At 37.5% G+C, this 16,940-nt stretch overlaps 1 protein-coding gene and 1 long non-coding RNA gene across 6 annotated transcripts in view; one reads left to right on the top strand and one right to left on the bottom strand.

Annotated features, from left to right (window-relative positions):
* Cblb (Cbl proto-oncogene B) overlaps nt 1-16,940 on the bottom strand; it is a 179,982-nt gene that overhangs the window by 53,867 nt on the left and 109,175 nt on the right. For all 3 annotated transcript variants that reach the window (XM_038344773.1, XM_038344776.1, XM_038344775.1), the window contains exons 7-9: nt 15,264-15,401; nt 12,093-12,180; nt 9,441-9,572 (exon numbers count right to left, since the gene is read on the bottom strand). In XM_038344773.1, the coding sequence (XP_038200701.1) occupies nt 9,441-9,572; nt 12,093-12,180; nt 15,264-15,401 (358 nt within the window). The remainder of the gene's footprint in view (nt 1-9,440; nt 9,573-12,092; nt 12,181-15,263; nt 15,402-16,940) is intronic.
* LOC119824572 overlaps nt 1-16,940 on the top strand; it is a 74,307-nt gene that overhangs the window by 53,272 nt on the left and 4,095 nt on the right. For 2 of the 3 annotated variants that reach the window (XR_005287113.1, XR_005287112.1), the window contains exons 5-7: nt 3,236-3,277; nt 7,212-7,312; nt 7,903-9,759. This is a non-coding gene — a long non-coding RNA (uncharacterized LOC119824572). Of the gene's footprint in view, nt 1-3,235; nt 3,278-7,211; nt 7,313-7,902; nt 9,760-16,940 lie in introns of those variants that run through there. The other variant, XR_005287114.1, reaches the window with a different exon arrangement.

Below are 16,940 nucleotides of genomic sequence, written 5' to 3'. Positions count from 1 at the left end.
TCTTACTGTAAGTCTCTATTGGTGTTCCTGTACAGACCTATATTAAATTGAGTCACTTAAAAAAGCTAGCTCTTCATGTGTAAGCTGAAAAGAAACTCAGGTTCTCTGTAACAAGAATGCAAGGCAAATGAATGAAACCTATGTGGATATTTCATTCATAATGCAATTTAAACATTATTATAGAAAGTTAAAATTAAAATATAGAATAGAATGAATACATGCATGCACTGCCAAACTTGACCAACAATTAATTCCTGCCTAATCTGGTTCTTCTATGTCTTCACACTTCCACTTGTCAATTATTTTGAAGCACATTCTACATATTATATAAATATGTCCACATATATCTTAATGGATACCCAAATACAACAAATCATTTAAAGACGTAAGTTCAACTGTTGTCTAAATTCGTTCAAATTGAATCGTAAAGCCATATCAGGTGCTAGTGCAGTGCCTGGAAGCTGTAATACTTTTACTTGTGCTCTTTTTGCCAGGACAATCTCCATGTAGCTCTGGCTATGGATAATTTGAATTAATACCTCTTTTTCTCCTAAGATTGACTGACTTTACTTTAGAAAGAGGAGGAGTCGAGAGGCAAAAACATCCTGGTAACTCAAGAGAAAGACTGGATATGGTTCTTCTAAACAAGGACCTAAGTTCTTTTCCAATGTTCTTACCTGGCAGGTTAATTTTATGAAAATTACTAATGTGTGCAAGATAAGCAAATATGAGAGTAGATATCTCAAGAGACATTTTCTGATCAGTTTGACCGGAGTGACAAATTTACTGATAATGTAAGCAGAGAAGAATCTTAGACCTGACCATATGCACATTTCATGGCTGTTTAATGGAAACAGTTGCACTGATTACCCATTTTGATTGGCAAACAGTTCCCACTGACTGCAGTACTGACTCTGTATAACTTCACCCATCACTCTTTTTCTTTAACTACTGTCATATGCAAATGAGACAGAACCATAAATTTTCAAATGCCACTTTGGTTACTCTGCCCTAGTTTCTGTCACATGGTTGATTGAATGCAGATGAAGAATGTCTAGAAGAGACATATAACTCATCAGGATTGCACATCAATAATTAAAATAATGTTCCTGTCAACATATACTTAAGTCATAATCAAAGAACATATGTTATTGGAGAAGAAAATACAATATATAATTCTGCTCTTAGTCTTTAATATGTTCACAATTTGTGAATGTTAAGAGGAAGTCTTTAAGATTCCTTTTATTCTAATTGACTCAGTAGCTTTCACTTCCCCAATGTAGAAATACTTCAGAACCAAAGGTCAGGGAACTTACCAGAGAATCCTACAACTACCTGAACATTTCCTATGTAATATACTCATGATACATTATCTCAGATTTATATACCAGCATTAACACTGGGTGTTAATATTATAATATGCTATGTATACATAACATAACTTCAAGTAAATCACAATGGATTCACAATTGTAGAAAATAGAGAAAAATTAATGTAGGTAACCAATCTGTTTTATCATACACACTCTACATAAGAGCACAAGTGAACAATACAAGTACCAACTTCTGCCAGAATCACTGTGTGTACTACTTATATATTGCTCAGATACACACTATGACCCAAACATCTTCTTAGACATTTTAAGATAAGCATTATACTTACAATTTATTTGCTTTCAGAATTATCAGAGAAACAGGTTGACTCTGAGCAACACTTTGACCAACAGTCAACACTTTCTGTAGATATGGTAGATGAGTGTGTGTTCCCAGGGCTGGGTGGATGCAAGCCAGAGGTCCATGTTGGCTGCCTTCCTTTATTGGCTTTCCACCATAATTTTTGACACAGAGTTCCTCAGTAAGCCTGGAACTCACCATTTTGGTAAAGTTCCTACTCGGCAAGTCCTGGGATCCTCGTGAACCTGATTCGTCCCCTGTAGATGTGAGCCAGGCTATAGGGATGCTAGGAAGCCAAATTCAGGTCCTTATCCTTGTGTGGCAAACACTTTCCAACCAAGACACCTACCAGGCGGCAGTAAGGCACTTCCTATCTCCTCACATGTACAGTGTCTATGAAGGCCACAGGACATACGTGTACTTATAAATCCCACACTGGAACACATTTCATATTGTTCCCATATGTCTGTGTTTTATCCTTATTAGTTACTGTAATTTATATCATCTTCCTATAATTAATGCATTTTAAATTTACCATGTATATTTTTATTAATGAAAGCTACATGAAATAATTATATCAAGATATACAGACTTAAGAGTAGGACAAGTCATTATTAAACATTTTCATATTTCAGAGAATTTAACAATAACTTCTTATTGAAAGTGAAGATTCAGGGCTCCAATGTGAAAGAGACCTTCGTTTGGTATTTTATTATGGATAGGGGAAGGCTCTGGTGACTTAGACTCTCACAGCTTTGATGTGGAAGATCTCGAGAATTGTATAGTAAATCACAACATGCTCCAAGGAATTCTAAATTAGAGTATCATTACTGGGCTTCTATCACCACCATACAGCGAACAGTTACCCGCCTTTTATTAGAAGGTATAATGAGATAACCCACCATTTAAAGGGTATCATTTGGTCATAATGACAATTAAGTGAGGTTAACTAGTTCAAAGCTTAACAAAGTACTGTACAAATAAATTCCACTTGCAAATAAAAATACCTTTAAGACTAAACAGCTGTGAGGACTGAGGGAACATAGCAGCATCTGAAACAGAACTTACTTCTGGAGAAAGTCCCATCTTTATCAGAGATGAACATGATTTTAATACCAATGCAGAATCATTGCTGCACAACCATAAATAGAAATAAGGGATGTGGGTGTGGTCCCCCAACAGGATGTCTGTTCAATTATACTTTCTGAAGCACTGTTAGAAACCATTTATATGATATTACCTCATTTGTTCTCCTCTATAGTCAAAGTCTCCATTCTAATTTCCCCAGTAAGAAAATTAAGGGTTTTCATAGTCTGATGAAAGCCACACGTAGTTAAGCAAGACTATGCAGAAAATCAAGGCAAGGAGGCCTGTCTCAGCAGCGTAATCTTTCCATCCTGAGACTTTACTACAATATAGTCATGAATCAATTATATGCGTTTCTGGTCATTTATTGATGAAAACATTTTTGTTAAACTGTAATGCTCAAACTGTAAGTTTCAAAATAAGAGAAGCTATGATAGTCAACAGATATCCTGTTCAAACATATGGTTTCTTCACAGGATGATGGATAGCTCATCTCTGCAATCCATGGCATGACAGTGGTATGTGCTTTTCATCCTAAAATCTGCCGCTTAAATCTAGAGCAGTGGTTCTCAACCTATGGGTCACAACCCCTTTGGGGATCACACAGCAGATGGCCTACATATCACATTTAAATTATAATTAATAATAGTAGCAAAAGTATAGTTATGAAGTAGCAACAAAAATAATTTTATGTTTGGAGATCACCGCAACATGAGAAACTGTATTAAAGGACTGCGGCCCTAGGGAAGTTGAGAACCATTGACTAGAGCATCATTCCCATGGCCCCAGAGTTGATGATCAGCAGACATTTTACTCAATGCTACCACCTTTCCAAAAGCCAACACTAGAAAGGCTCACGCGATGGCGCTAAGGTTAAGAGCACTTGTTGCACTTGCAGAGAACCAGAGCTCAGTTTCTAAGACTCACATGGTGGCTCACAGCTGGCTGTAACTCTAGTTCTCTGTGATCCAGTGTCCTTTTCTGGCCTCCAGGGGTAGCTGTCACAGCTGTAGTAGATAGATGTACAGGCAAGCAGAGCATTTATACACATAGCACAAAAGGAAATCTTAAAAAAGAACAATTCCCATCAGAATGTTGGAGTTGACAACGAATGCTTCTGAAGTGTCCATTTCTGTTGTGATTCAGATACCTAGTAGGAGGTCCATCATTTAGTTGGTAGACTCAGACTCAAGCACCTCTTTTTATTTTAAAGATTTTATTCTCCCTGTAGTTTGTGAGATAATTCAGCAGATAAAGGCACTTTCCTTCAAGTCTGCAGGCTTGGAACAGACACAGTTTGATGCAGACAACTGGGACAGATGTAATCCCAGCACTTCTGTGACAAAATGGGAGGTGGAACTAGGACGACTGGCCAGGAAACTCTCTGGCCTGCCAGACTGGTGTCCTCAGCCGTCCCAAGGAAGGTGAGAGCAGAGGTCAGACTCCTCAGAGGGTCCTCTGCTCTCCTGTCCCCTCTCCCAGGCCCATGCAAGCCCAGCCATGCCTACTCCACTCATATAGCTCAGGGTGTCACTGCAGCATTTCTGGTCACTTCTCATGTGCAGCTCCTTCAGTCCTCCTCCAGGAAACAGAAGGCCCCCTTCATTCCACCACAACCACACTCACTCGAGAAAAGAATCGACAGAAGCGAAAGTTTGAAGGAGCCATTTTAAATGCTTTCAAAGGGAATTTTTTTCTTCCTTCCTTCCTTCCTCCCTCCCTCCCTCCCTCCCTCCCTCCCTCCCTTTCTTTTTTATTTTTTGTTAAAAAAATTCAGTAAGGGTAGAAATTTGAATATTGTTCTTAAAAGAAGTCAGATAATATCCATTTCTTACTTAGATATAAGCAGTGAGCTCAATTCTCAACTCTCCCTCCAAGGCCCTCTTTAATCACATGTTATTAAAGCTACACTCACAGATTTGTATGCATTCACTCTTTTCTTAATTACCATTTTGGTACCAAAGTCTTTCCTTCAACTGTCTGAAGAGAAATAGAAGGGGGGAGAAACACATGAAAAATTAATTTTTCTTTTAGTGAAATTAATTTTTTGTCAGCAATTTAAAATACAGCTGCCTAAAATTGACAGAGATAGTCATTTTTATTTGGAAGAGATAAACTCAGTTTGCTGTCTGTGCCACTTGAAAGCCCAGAAGCTGCTTAACAGCTTCTGTAAAAAGAGCAGCACAATTCTTTACTTTGCACTCTACGTGGGGACCAGCTGCATCGCGGGTGTTTTGTAGACTGTGCACAAGGAGAGATGTGCCCCTCAGGACCGTGAGGATAAACGTTTGCTTAGGATATCACTGGCATGGAAAGTGAGAGGGGCGCCTGCAAGCTCTAGTGACAGAGGGAGAAACAGGGAGGCCGCACCCAGGGTCCTGCTGCTCCAAAGACCCTGGAGAGCTGATTGTTTAACTTCTTTGGTATTCTGGGCAAACTCGTCCATGGTTATTCAATTTATTATGTAACACAGATGTTTCAGAAAATGAAAATAGAAAAACAAACATCTGACACGTCTTTGGGGGCATGACGAATAGGCCATTATAATGGCAATCAAGGAGCAACCACTGACAGTCCTAACAGCTACCACTACTGTGCCTTCCTTAGGTTTGCTGCTAATTACATCAAATTTAAGTCTCTAATGAATTTCAATTAAACCAAAACAGGGCATCGAATGCAAGACAATTTTAGCTAAAAACGCACTTTCTTGAACATATTAGGATTTACTGTTCACGTTCAGTGTTCCCTGCAGGACTTCTTGGCAGGTATGCATTTCTCTAAAACCATTTTTCATATCAGCACACCCAACCAAAGAACTGTAAAATAAGAGGAAACTCTGCGATGCCCATAACTAAAATTGCAGGGAAAGCAGACATTTGTTTCAGGTAATTATTAGCAGAAATCCCTTGTACAAAATTTTCAGGAGCAATTTTAAAGTAGAAACTAGGACTGAACTTTCTCTCAGCTCTGAAGTTGGTATAGATACATCAGCTGCTCAAGAGCTAGCGGAGGAGGAGGAGGAGGAGGAAAAAGAGGAGGAGGAAGAGGAGGAGGAGAAAGAAGAAGAAGAAGAAGAAGAAGAAGAAGAAGAAGAAGAAGAAGAAGAAGAAGAAGAAGAAGAAGAAGAAGAAGAAGAAGAAGAAGAAGAAGAAGAAGAAAAAGAAGAAGAATTGAGAATGAACACTGAAGTGTCCAGGTTTGCTTCGACCAAAGGGTATTATTATTGGGTAACCACAACAGTAGGTTTTTGCTGTTCATGATTTACCTTAAAAGCTTAACTTTTTCTCTGACAGTAAAATTGGACAATCCCATGAAATAAAACCAACAGCTTTAAAGGAAAAAGAGAAAAAAAAGATTCTATACTATATCACTTTGGAACACAAGCAAAGTAGAAAGACAGAGGCATCTGTCACAACGTGCCCTTCAGCAAAGAGCTCCAACAGTCAGAAATCTCCTCTAAATCTGTGCCTTTAGATCCCAGGTTTGACAAAACAATACAAAAAAAAAGGAATGCTCTAAACTCCCGGGACACAGAATTCCAGACTATCACTTTAGTCATTTTAAGCCTTGTCCGAAAGACAAGCTATTTAAGAACAAGGGAAAGGGTGTCAGACAACATGGCAAATAATTCTTTCGAGATCATGGTAAGAGAAGCCAGGTCTCGTGGCTGTGTGTGGCAGCAGCAGAAGGAATAATGAGGTTCACGGGCTACTGCCCATGGATCCAAGGCCACAGTTTTAAATCTCATTCTCAGAGGGAAAGCAGGCAAAGGTCTCCGTAGGATCAGCATCTTCTTGGGAAGAACTGTCTGGAACAAGCGCTCCAGGAGGCTTTCTGCAGATGACCTACAGCACCGTCCAGTTACAACAATCTTATGCCCTCCTGCTTTCCTTCACAGCATCTAAGTGATAATAACACAGTCCCTATGTGTAGGATTCTAACATCAATGGCCCATGTTCCAGATGATATATGTGCATACCCGGAAACGTTTACAGTATAGCTGGGGAAAGCTAATAGTCATACAACTTAAAGCAGAATACTTATTGAAACATTTTTGTGGCATTTCAAATTAATACTGAAATAAAAATTGTGCCCATTTTTCCTTAGGCTATATGCAAAATCCAACAGCCAGTACAGGGTAACAGTACTCACTGATGGTATAAGTGGAATTTATTTTCCTTTTTTTCGAGGTGTGGTTTCTCTGTAGCTTTGGAGATTGTCCTGGAACTAGCTCTTGTAGACCAGACTGGCCTCGAACTCACAGAGATCCGCCTGCCTCTGCCTCTGCCTCTGGGATTACAGCTGTGTGCCGCCACCGCCCGGCACTGTGTCATTTAATGTGACTCATATCATTTTCACGAACAAGTTTGAAATAGTTATTTTTAAAAAGTTTACTTAATAAGTTATTAATTTATTATTACACTCTCATGTATCTTCTACTAATTTCCCCAGCCCTGTTTGCAGCGCTTGGTCATGTGTGCACTTCCTCAATTTCTAAAAGCAAAACTGAGAAGTGTACAAGCATTAAAAGAAGCAGCAGAGGCTACTAATTTGTAAGTATTACTGAACATATCGACATAAGATCACTAATATCAATATGAAAACATATGCGAGGCATCTGGGGACTGACTTTCAGCCAGAAAGAGGAAGTATACACACCCTTTGAAGAACATTTCATAGTATACAGAAAAATCATTGTGATGTGAAGGGCAGAGCAGTAACAATATAGAAGTAGCTGGAAAGAATCACATGCTCTTTTACATGACAGACTGAAATAATAACTATCAGCTGTACTGTAAGAAGTCTATAGAATAAACACACCATTTCTCCTGTTATACTCAGGCGTACTTTCCAAAACCCACCTTGGGTTACAATGTAACTGGCACCTGTGAAGTGCATTAAGCAATCGTTTCACCCATCTACCCACCTTCCTCCCCCATAGAAAGCACATTAGTAGGTCAAACACATGAATTCCCATCATGCATAACATGGCTGTACTGCACATTTGAAGACTGGAGCCCAGAGAAAACCAGCTGGAACACACAGCCCCAACAGTGGCGGAGAGGGAGGGCCCAGTGTGCACTAGCCTAAATTTATACATTCTATTTAAAGATAAGTAAATAATGCTTTTATTGTCTTTCAGGAACACAGGAGAGGCATTATTACTAGACTAAGTGGTTAAGTCATTACAGAACAGGAAGGAACACAACTTGGCCTCCTCTTGGTTCAGTACTCATCCCGCGATCCTTAGTGGATCACAGGTGAAAGGTCAATAGCACTTTGGACCAGTTCATCTGCAAGGTCAAGATGCAGCTGGATGGACCTGACTTCCTTCAGCACATCAAAAGTGATCACTGCTAAGTGCACAGAGTGAGTGTAGCTACATAAATAGCCACCAGGTGCCCATCTGCTGGGATTGATTCTTGCTGATGCCACAACAAGTCCCTTCCTTCTGCCAGCAACTCCCTATGCTGTGCGGATTCATCTTCAAAATGAATAGGATGCAAGAAATAAGGGCAAGAATATCGAGAAAACTTAAAGCAACATATACCTCAAAAGCATGCTGAGGGAGACAGGCATGGAGATGCTGTACAAATTTCCTGAGCTGACAATGATGAGCTCACAATGACAATGAGATCACAGAGGGCTAGAAAACCTAAATCAACTGGATTTTATCTCTCGTTCTTCCTCTTTTTCTTTCCTATTTTCAAAGTCTCTTCAGGGACTTTTAAAAGGTCCCTTTTAAAACTATGAAATTGTGAAAGGTATTATATTTTGTCACCAATCCATAAGTTCAGTCGGTGCCATTGCCCTCTGAGGCAGCTTGTGTTGTTTCATGAACCCCCTGACCCATCTTCCCTTACATCAGAAGTTCAAGGTTGGAAAGAGAAGGCCAAAGAGTGAAGGCCAAGGTTTAAAAATTAAAATTTTTGCTTTCCAAATTATATCAACATACTGCTAGTTTTAACAGAGCTATGTTAAATAGCAAATTGCAAGATGACCTGATCAAAACAATATCTCAAATAGTTAAAACTGGAATTCAGTTAAAAGACCCATTTTAAATCCCCAACTTTTGCAACAGTTAAAGATCTACAGTCATCAGGGAAAAATAGCTTTCTCATGACCTTATTCTAAAACATCAAATCATTTTGTATTTAGTGACTGCCTAACTACAAACAAGAAGGAAGTTACTCTTTGTATGTTTCTCAAAATTGGAAATAGCCTGTTTGGTTAGAAGCTGCTCCAGGGACATGGTTCTCAGATTGCCCAGGTTTGGTCTCTCAAAGCAGCTACACGGACGCAAGAGTCATGCACTGTATCTCAAGAGAAAAGAGATCTGATTGACAGCAATAGCCTAAGACTTATCTACTGTAACTCACTGTGCTCCAAAATCTTTCCAAGAGCACAATCTGAGGAAGACTAAAGGGAGTCATTTGCTAAGTTAACACTTGTGTCATCGTGAAATTAACTGTATGACAGAAGCGAAACCACTTACAACCAACAGACAAAAAGTTACATAAGTGAAAAAAATACAAAATGCAGCAGAATTATCAATTTCATATATACACATATGTATACTATTTTAGTTCTGAGTATTACTTCCTGAATCCTTAAGCCATAGGACCCTAAGGGGAAGTGTGAGCGGGGTGACAGAGAAGGGACACTGTCGCTGCACGGTACCTGCCACGCAGTAAGGCACGAGGTGCACATCAGATGTCCACAAGGCTCAATCTTGACATCTTTGTCATTCTCTGCGCAGATCTTACAGAGCTGGAAAGTGGAGCCCATTTCACAATACAGTTCATATTGTTCCTGGAATATAGGGAAAAGGGGTCGATGTTAACGGTTTTCAAGCATGAAGTATTAATATCAAATTTCCTCAATTACAATGACTCTAGTTTCCCACACTTGAATTTGTCAGAATTAGGCTACCTTTAAGGACACATTTTAAGTTAATATTCATAATTTTGTCTAAAAAATAAAATTTTAAAACATTTGAGATCTTGGCATTAATTTTATAAAATACACCCACACCCACACTTTCGGTTATTTAATGTTTTACTCCATCCATTACTTTACGAACAAACTTGTTTCAACAGCCACAGGGATTCTAAAAACAACATCTACAGTTTTAGAATGGCAATATAAATGACTCGGTCTTTTTCGCTTGTTTTTTTGTAAATGTCACACACTCATTTCACTTCAAGGCCAAATTGAAAAAGTGTTATCTGGACATTACATTTTATTTCTTAGACATCTTAAGATGAAAGGTAAGCAATGTTTATTTGTAACGTGGCCACGCTTTCTGTAGCCAACAAGAATGAGGATAGCATGTAGGAAAGAGAAACAAGCTTGAGCCACAGAGAGATTCAGTTCTTTTCCTCAAGTTCAAGAGTAAATCTCCAAATCCAAAGTAAATGGGAAGTATCTATATTCACAATTAAAAACTGGCTGAGACAAGCTTAGATGTTTGGAAGAGGAAGCCTCAGTGAATAAGTACTGACAGTTTCTGCTGGATAAAGAAAATACAGACTAGTGAATGCAAAAAAAGAAAGTTATCTTCAAGAGCTTTTATAAGAGCGGCAAAGAAAGAACAAATAAAGTTTGTTAAAAAGTTATGTCATGTTTTAGTGAAGTGAATGCCCATGAAATATGCATGAGTAGAAGAAATAAATGGCAATGCTTATTCTGTGACTACGAACAACACTGCAATGTTCAGTTTGTGCACAGACATCACACACATACAAGCACATGCACAGAAACAAACAAATCTCAGACATTACGGTATTTGTCAGGCACATGAGACAGTAAAATAAAGGCAAGAGCGAGGCGATGAAACAAGGTAGAAAAGAATCATTACCAAAAAAATCCAAAATAAATTATAAATGGCTGCGAGCCCTGCACTACTGGAAAAGCGTGGAGTCATCTATGACTGTCCAAGTCAGGCCACGGTTATAAAATGCTCAAGTCATGGGTAAGGAATTTATTGCAGTTCAGTGCTATTTTAGTGAAACTTAAGGGATCATGCTATTCTTGAAAATTTATGGATAGCTTCACTGATTTTTTTGTATTGTTGGGGTTCAAAATAAGGAGCTCACACCTGTTCGGAAGGTGTTTTGTCAACTGAGGTACATTCTCAGCCCCTACATTATTTTTAAAACATGGAAAAAAAAAACATGGACTTGGAAATGACAATTTTTCATTAGCATCCCATTATACATATTAGGAAATATACTCTCAAACCACTACACAAAGCTGAGAATGGTAGTCATATATTAAATTCTAAATGCCTTCCACGTGAGTACATGCACATAATGGGTATCCCTCCCACTTCAGCATAGCAAGGGTATTGAAACCAATAAACAGTGTTTGGCCTTTACTGTTTACCAAAGTATGAACATAATTAAATTATGAAAGATTATAAAATATTTTATATTAAAATATTATTAAAATTTTTCTGAGTCTTCAGAAAGACCATCTTAAAGTCCCCCCTGATTCTCTCTTCAACACCTCAATAATTGCTAAGTTAACCATGTTTCTAGTTTGACCACTTTGGGAATGCACACTCATATTCCTATATAATGGTTTGTTTTTAAAAAGTGGACTTATACAATGAAAGTTTTAAAGGTGAAACATTATACACTTAAGTTCTGAATCAACTGAGATTTGTATAGGGGCAGAAGTTCAGAGAACATGCAGGGCTCCTGCCCTCCTGCTGTTCACTGCACACAGCAATTGTGAGCAGCTATGGGTGAGTTCATCCACTACTAAACATTTTAGGATTTTGTGATCTGATGCTTTGTGGGAAGTGGCACAGAGAACACCCTAGTGGGCAGATCCTCCAGTGCACAGGAAAGTGGTAACACATGGTGCTTATTGCCAAAAGATGTTTTCATTTAGATTTTTGTCTTCACCAAAAAGTACATAGAGTTTTCCAAGTTCTCACTCAGAGTTCATGAGACTGTCAAAGTAGATTTATAAAACCGGATTTCAATTTTAAGTGTTCCTCAGTTCTCATTTAGCTTTAAAAACCTTAACACAAAACTCATCATTTCTTATCCTTTTTGTTTTAATTAAGGTTTTCTCCAACATCTTTGCAGCCACATCTGACTTATCTATTTCTAGATAGGTACCAACAGGACTGCAAGTCTTACCATTAACAACAAAAAGTGTCATCTAACATACATCATCAAGTTTCTTTGAACTCTCAGAATTCTGACATTATCATTTAAAATATTTCAGTGTGCTTTTGAACACAGGTGAGTAGAAGTTCACATATATTTCAGAAGTAGTAGAGATATGTATTAATTATATTTTCAAAAATATTCTTACCTGTGTCACTTTTATATGATCATGAGGTGTAGGTTCGCATAATCCGGTTAAATCAGGGTTATAACTTCGTCCATCAGGATAAAGATAACTGAATTTAAACAAAATTTTATCATTTTAAATATATAAGGTTTTATTGCATAATTCTAATCAGGCTCTTCTACATTTAGACTCATGTTTTTATTTTTTGTGAACCAATAACATATTCTTGCACTGTTTTAAGCATATTAAATGCATAACATAAACTATTCCAATATATAATCATTTTCAATCAAAATCTTTTAGTATATATTCCTCATAAAGTTAAAAAGCTATTCAGTGGTGATCTATATCCCTTTCTAAAACTACTTAAATATATTTCTACCTGCAGATTATTATTTACTTTCTTGGAAGCATCATATGTATTATATTAATGTCATGTTGAAAATCACATGAAGAGAAAAAAAAACAGAATGAAGTCATAACTATGTCCTAAGCAGTTAAGCTCTTCCTTGGTGGTCTTTTCCACAGTCTCTTCGTTTTTCTCTTCAAATCTTTCCACTTCTGCTATATGGACACCAGTGCCCAGATGTGCACATTGTAAAGCATGCATGCTTTAAAACCCAGAAAATACCAAAATCCCATATTTCACTGAGTTCAGTAAAATCACATACAGAGACATTCACATACAAGGTATTCTTCTCAGACTAGAATTTTGAGCTAAAGTTAAAATAAGGAGTCTTCTTGCAATGTTCAAAACAGTGCTTAATTGTTATTTGAAAATATACTGAAAATCATTTTATTGTCATTAATCGTAATTTTTAGTAAAATATGAATGTAATATTATTGCTGGTATAATTAGCTCAATAAAAGTGAATAAATTCCATGATTAGTTCTGGTGAACATTTTCTATATTATAGAGCTTAATAAAATTTTAAAGATAGTAGTGACGATTTTAATAAAAAAGTCTGCAAAATATTTTTGATAACATAATAAAAGAATTCCTCTTCAAGTGAAATATCTAGAAATATTAGCATACGCAATACTGGAAAGCTATGCTAGACAGACACTAAGAATATAGGACAGCTAGAATTCTCTGGCAACTAGAACTGTGACTGAAGATTCTCACACAGTCCCAGGCAGATCAGGCGGAGCTTCCTTTGACTTAGGAAGGAAAGGGAATGGATTCATCTGAACACAATACGAACTTAAAGTTACCACGGACAGTTAAACCTTATAAATATTAAACTTATAAAATAAGCAAAAGTTGGTACCTTCTTTCTTATATCACGAAATGGCTATTAAAAGTATTGTTACGAAATATTGAAATCATCAAACTACATGCAAATTCTAGAAGAAGTCCAACTTGGAAAATTACAGACATGAAAATGAAGATCCAGAGAAAGCTCACAAGATTCTACTTAAACTACGAAAGGCACCTCAGTGTTTTGGTTCTCAGCACATTCAGAATGCCCCATAAACTACCGACCAGCCAGGAAAAATGGCATCTCGGCCCATTATCAACATACAGGGGCCCTCTATGTCACACAGTATTGGTTCAACTGAAAGAAAAAACACCCAACCTTGATGATAAGTAGACCAGATGTCATCCTTTGGTTCAAGAAAGTCCTCCCAAATTAATAGTATTTTTACTTTGTCCTAATCTACTGTGGGAGTTAGATTCAACCAGCCCATTGATTTGACGAAATGTCTGAGTGCATATGAGTGCGTGTATGTGTATATATATTAAAAGTTAATTCGCTTAGGAGTTTAGAGGGTTTGTTATTCTTCAGGAGATATTCCTAGTTGTTACTTACTCATTTCTTTTTGCTTGGCTTTTGAAAAAATTAAAAGGCATAAAATACAAACAAAGAAAAACAAAAACCAGTAACAAAACAAAAACAAAAACCACTCACACTGATCTATGCATAGTTTTGCCAACTTATACCTTCCTTGTAAGTGTGAAAAATTCTATATCATGGAGAACCAACAGGTTCACGTAGAAATCTTTAATGTAATAGAAGTCAAACATGAAAGAACAGCAAATATATGCTATCTGAAGATAAAAAGAGAAATGTACACATGATACCACAACCTGGCATACATTTCCCATATAACTGCTTTCTTAAATCTGTGTATCCTTAAAAACAGCAGTAATGCATTCTTTATGGGGCAGGAAGATGCATGTTTGGATTCTTGTAATTGAAGAACTCCAGAGACTGAGGCAGGTGGATGGAGAGTTTAAGGCCAGCTGGGGCTGCAGAGTGAGTTTAAAGGATAGGCTGAAAAACACATGAGGACAAGGCTCCAATAGCCAAACAGGAAACAATCAAACAGCAATGAGAGAACTGATCCTCTTTACATAGTTAACATCTACTTCTTGCTTCAATTTTTGAAAACGGTCTTCTTCCTTCCTTTCTCCATCCTGCTCATTTCTGCTGGTTAGTGGCGCTGTAGAAAAGGCAGCATGGAAAGCATTTGCTCTCCACTATCTCCCGCCAGGCTTCAACACAGCCTTTCACCTTCCTGCAAGCAGGGTCACAGGAGCCTGTGTTGCTGAACAAGGGGGAGAGCGAAAGAACGGGGCGGAGTGGGGAGAGGGCACTGAAAATGCAGGAGGGCAAAGGCAACAGGAGGTGACTGAAACGCATAGGAATCGAGGGTACCGACCAGTTAACCAAACTTTTGGGCTGGGGACATTCTAGGAGGAAAACTTAGTTATATTAAAAGTTTAATAAGCAACAACTTGGCAAGAACTGAGTTTAGCATTGACGTATAACTCTGAAATTTGGATTCATTATCAAGGTGAATAAAAAGACATGCAAGGGAACAGGTAGAAGATTAAAAAGAAGGAAAAAAATTGAATACTCAGAACAAAATGCAACACTCAATTTCGTTTTATGTGAAATAATAGCAATGAATTACTCTAAGCTAGTAATATATGTATATATTAATATATTAATAGTATACACATATGTTAAAAGTTCCTTTATGTTTCAGCATGTTTTTTAATGCTGAAATGTGTCTACTCTATATAATTAATGTGCCATAAAATGACAGCTCAGGCATGAGTAGCAAGAATGAAAGGGCATCTATGCCTTAGGCTTGAGGTTAACCACAAACTACGAGATCATTAGCCTCACTCTCTGCTCCATGCCTAGGCAGAACAAGTTGAACAAAGTGTCTCATACTTACAAGCCTTCTCTGCTACCGTCAATCAGGGCTTGGAATAAGGGCTTGTTATGAGGTATGGTCTGCAGGATATTGCCGTCCCCAGTCACATAGCCAATGGCCCACTGTCCCAGCCGAGTGCAGCTTAACCGGAAAATGTAGCTACAAAACATGATAAAGATATCTTCACTCACACTCCAAAGGCATGGCAACCACTAAACAATGTGTTAATCTGTTGTCTTGAGCAGAATCATTTAGAATTCCTGACAGAAATTTCTATCCTTTGCCCCAATCTAACTCCATTGGGCCTTGCTGGTATCAATCTGTAAAGGAAACACTGAAATAATTCTTGTTCATTTAAGTATCTCCAGAGCTCTATTGGAAATAAATGAGGCTGGAAACTATCAGGAGACTTATTACCCCCATCCTTAGGGATGTGTGAGAATGTGGCTGCTGTCATGCAGCTGCGACATCAATCATCGATGGAGAAGGAGAAAAAAGGAATCAAAGAGCTAAATAATTAATTTATCAACCACAGAAACTGTGATTTCAATATATTTCTTTATCATTTAGGCATTAAAATTTGGTCACAGACTTATTTAATGTTTTCTTGCAAGCATTTCATAATTCATCTTTAAACAAATCTCAAAAGAGCTGAACTGTATCAATTACAAATTTGATAAATTTATATCTGCTAACCAACCTGTCAATCAAATAATTTTTCCATAGGCAGCCAATGTAATTTATACACTGGTCATTCAATGAGTGATAAATATTCTACATTAATTCCCAATAAAAGGAAATACTGACATGGCTTTAAATTCATCACCATTCACTTATTCATCTCAGTACATTATCCCTCTTTATAGGAGTGTATGCCACTCAATCTTGCAATCATGATGGTAGTAGCTGGATTGTGCAGGCAGTCCATTAATCAGGGCAAAAATAAGCTATCTAAAGCCCACTGGATATTAAGCTGTTACATGAAGGCATAACCATAAGGGGGGAAGTAAGAAAAGTTTCTCATGTTTTAATATTTGATAAATAGAGTGCACTAAAAAACTTCAGGAGCTATATTCTAGCACACAGGATGGTTTGTCACTCTATTTAGTAACCTCCTATGCTTAGTGGAAGACTGGCAGTTCATTTACCAAGAAAACCAGGCTTTAAAGAAAGGAGGGATTGCGGAAAGAGCTGTCAAAAAGGATACTTTCCAATTAGTCTCAACAGATTCCCCTAAGAGACCCTAATTATAGAGTATTGGCCTTTAAATTATTGATATTATTAATCAGAATCAGAAAAATATTTCTAGTCATTTCATACTAATGGTTATGCTAGGAAAACTGTTTCAAATAATATTCAGTAATTATTTGGAAGATCACTTGTTACATTAAGTACCTATATAAGTGATCTTCCAAATGATAATTACTGAATATTATTTGAAATAGTAGAGAAACCCTGTCTTGAAAAACAAAACAAAACAAATGTATATAAGTGGTAGGAGAAGTAACTCAAACGTCAAGGAGATTAGTAGATTTCCTTCTTGCAAAGGACTTGGGTTTCTTTCTCAGCACACACACAAAATGGTTTTATACAACCTGTAACTCCAGTCCCAGCATATATGGGGCCCTCTCTGGCCTCCAGGATTACCTGCATACACATGGTCCATATATATACAACTCACTAAATAAATTTTTCCAA

Source organism: Arvicola amphibius, chromosome 10 (genome assembly GCF_903992535.2).
Source record: "Arvicola amphibius chromosome 10, mArvAmp1.2, whole genome shotgun sequence".
Lineage (NCBI taxonomy): Eukaryota > Metazoa > Chordata > Mammalia > Rodentia > Cricetidae > Arvicola > Arvicola amphibius.
This window is presented reverse-complemented; position numbering and strand designations above follow the sequence as displayed.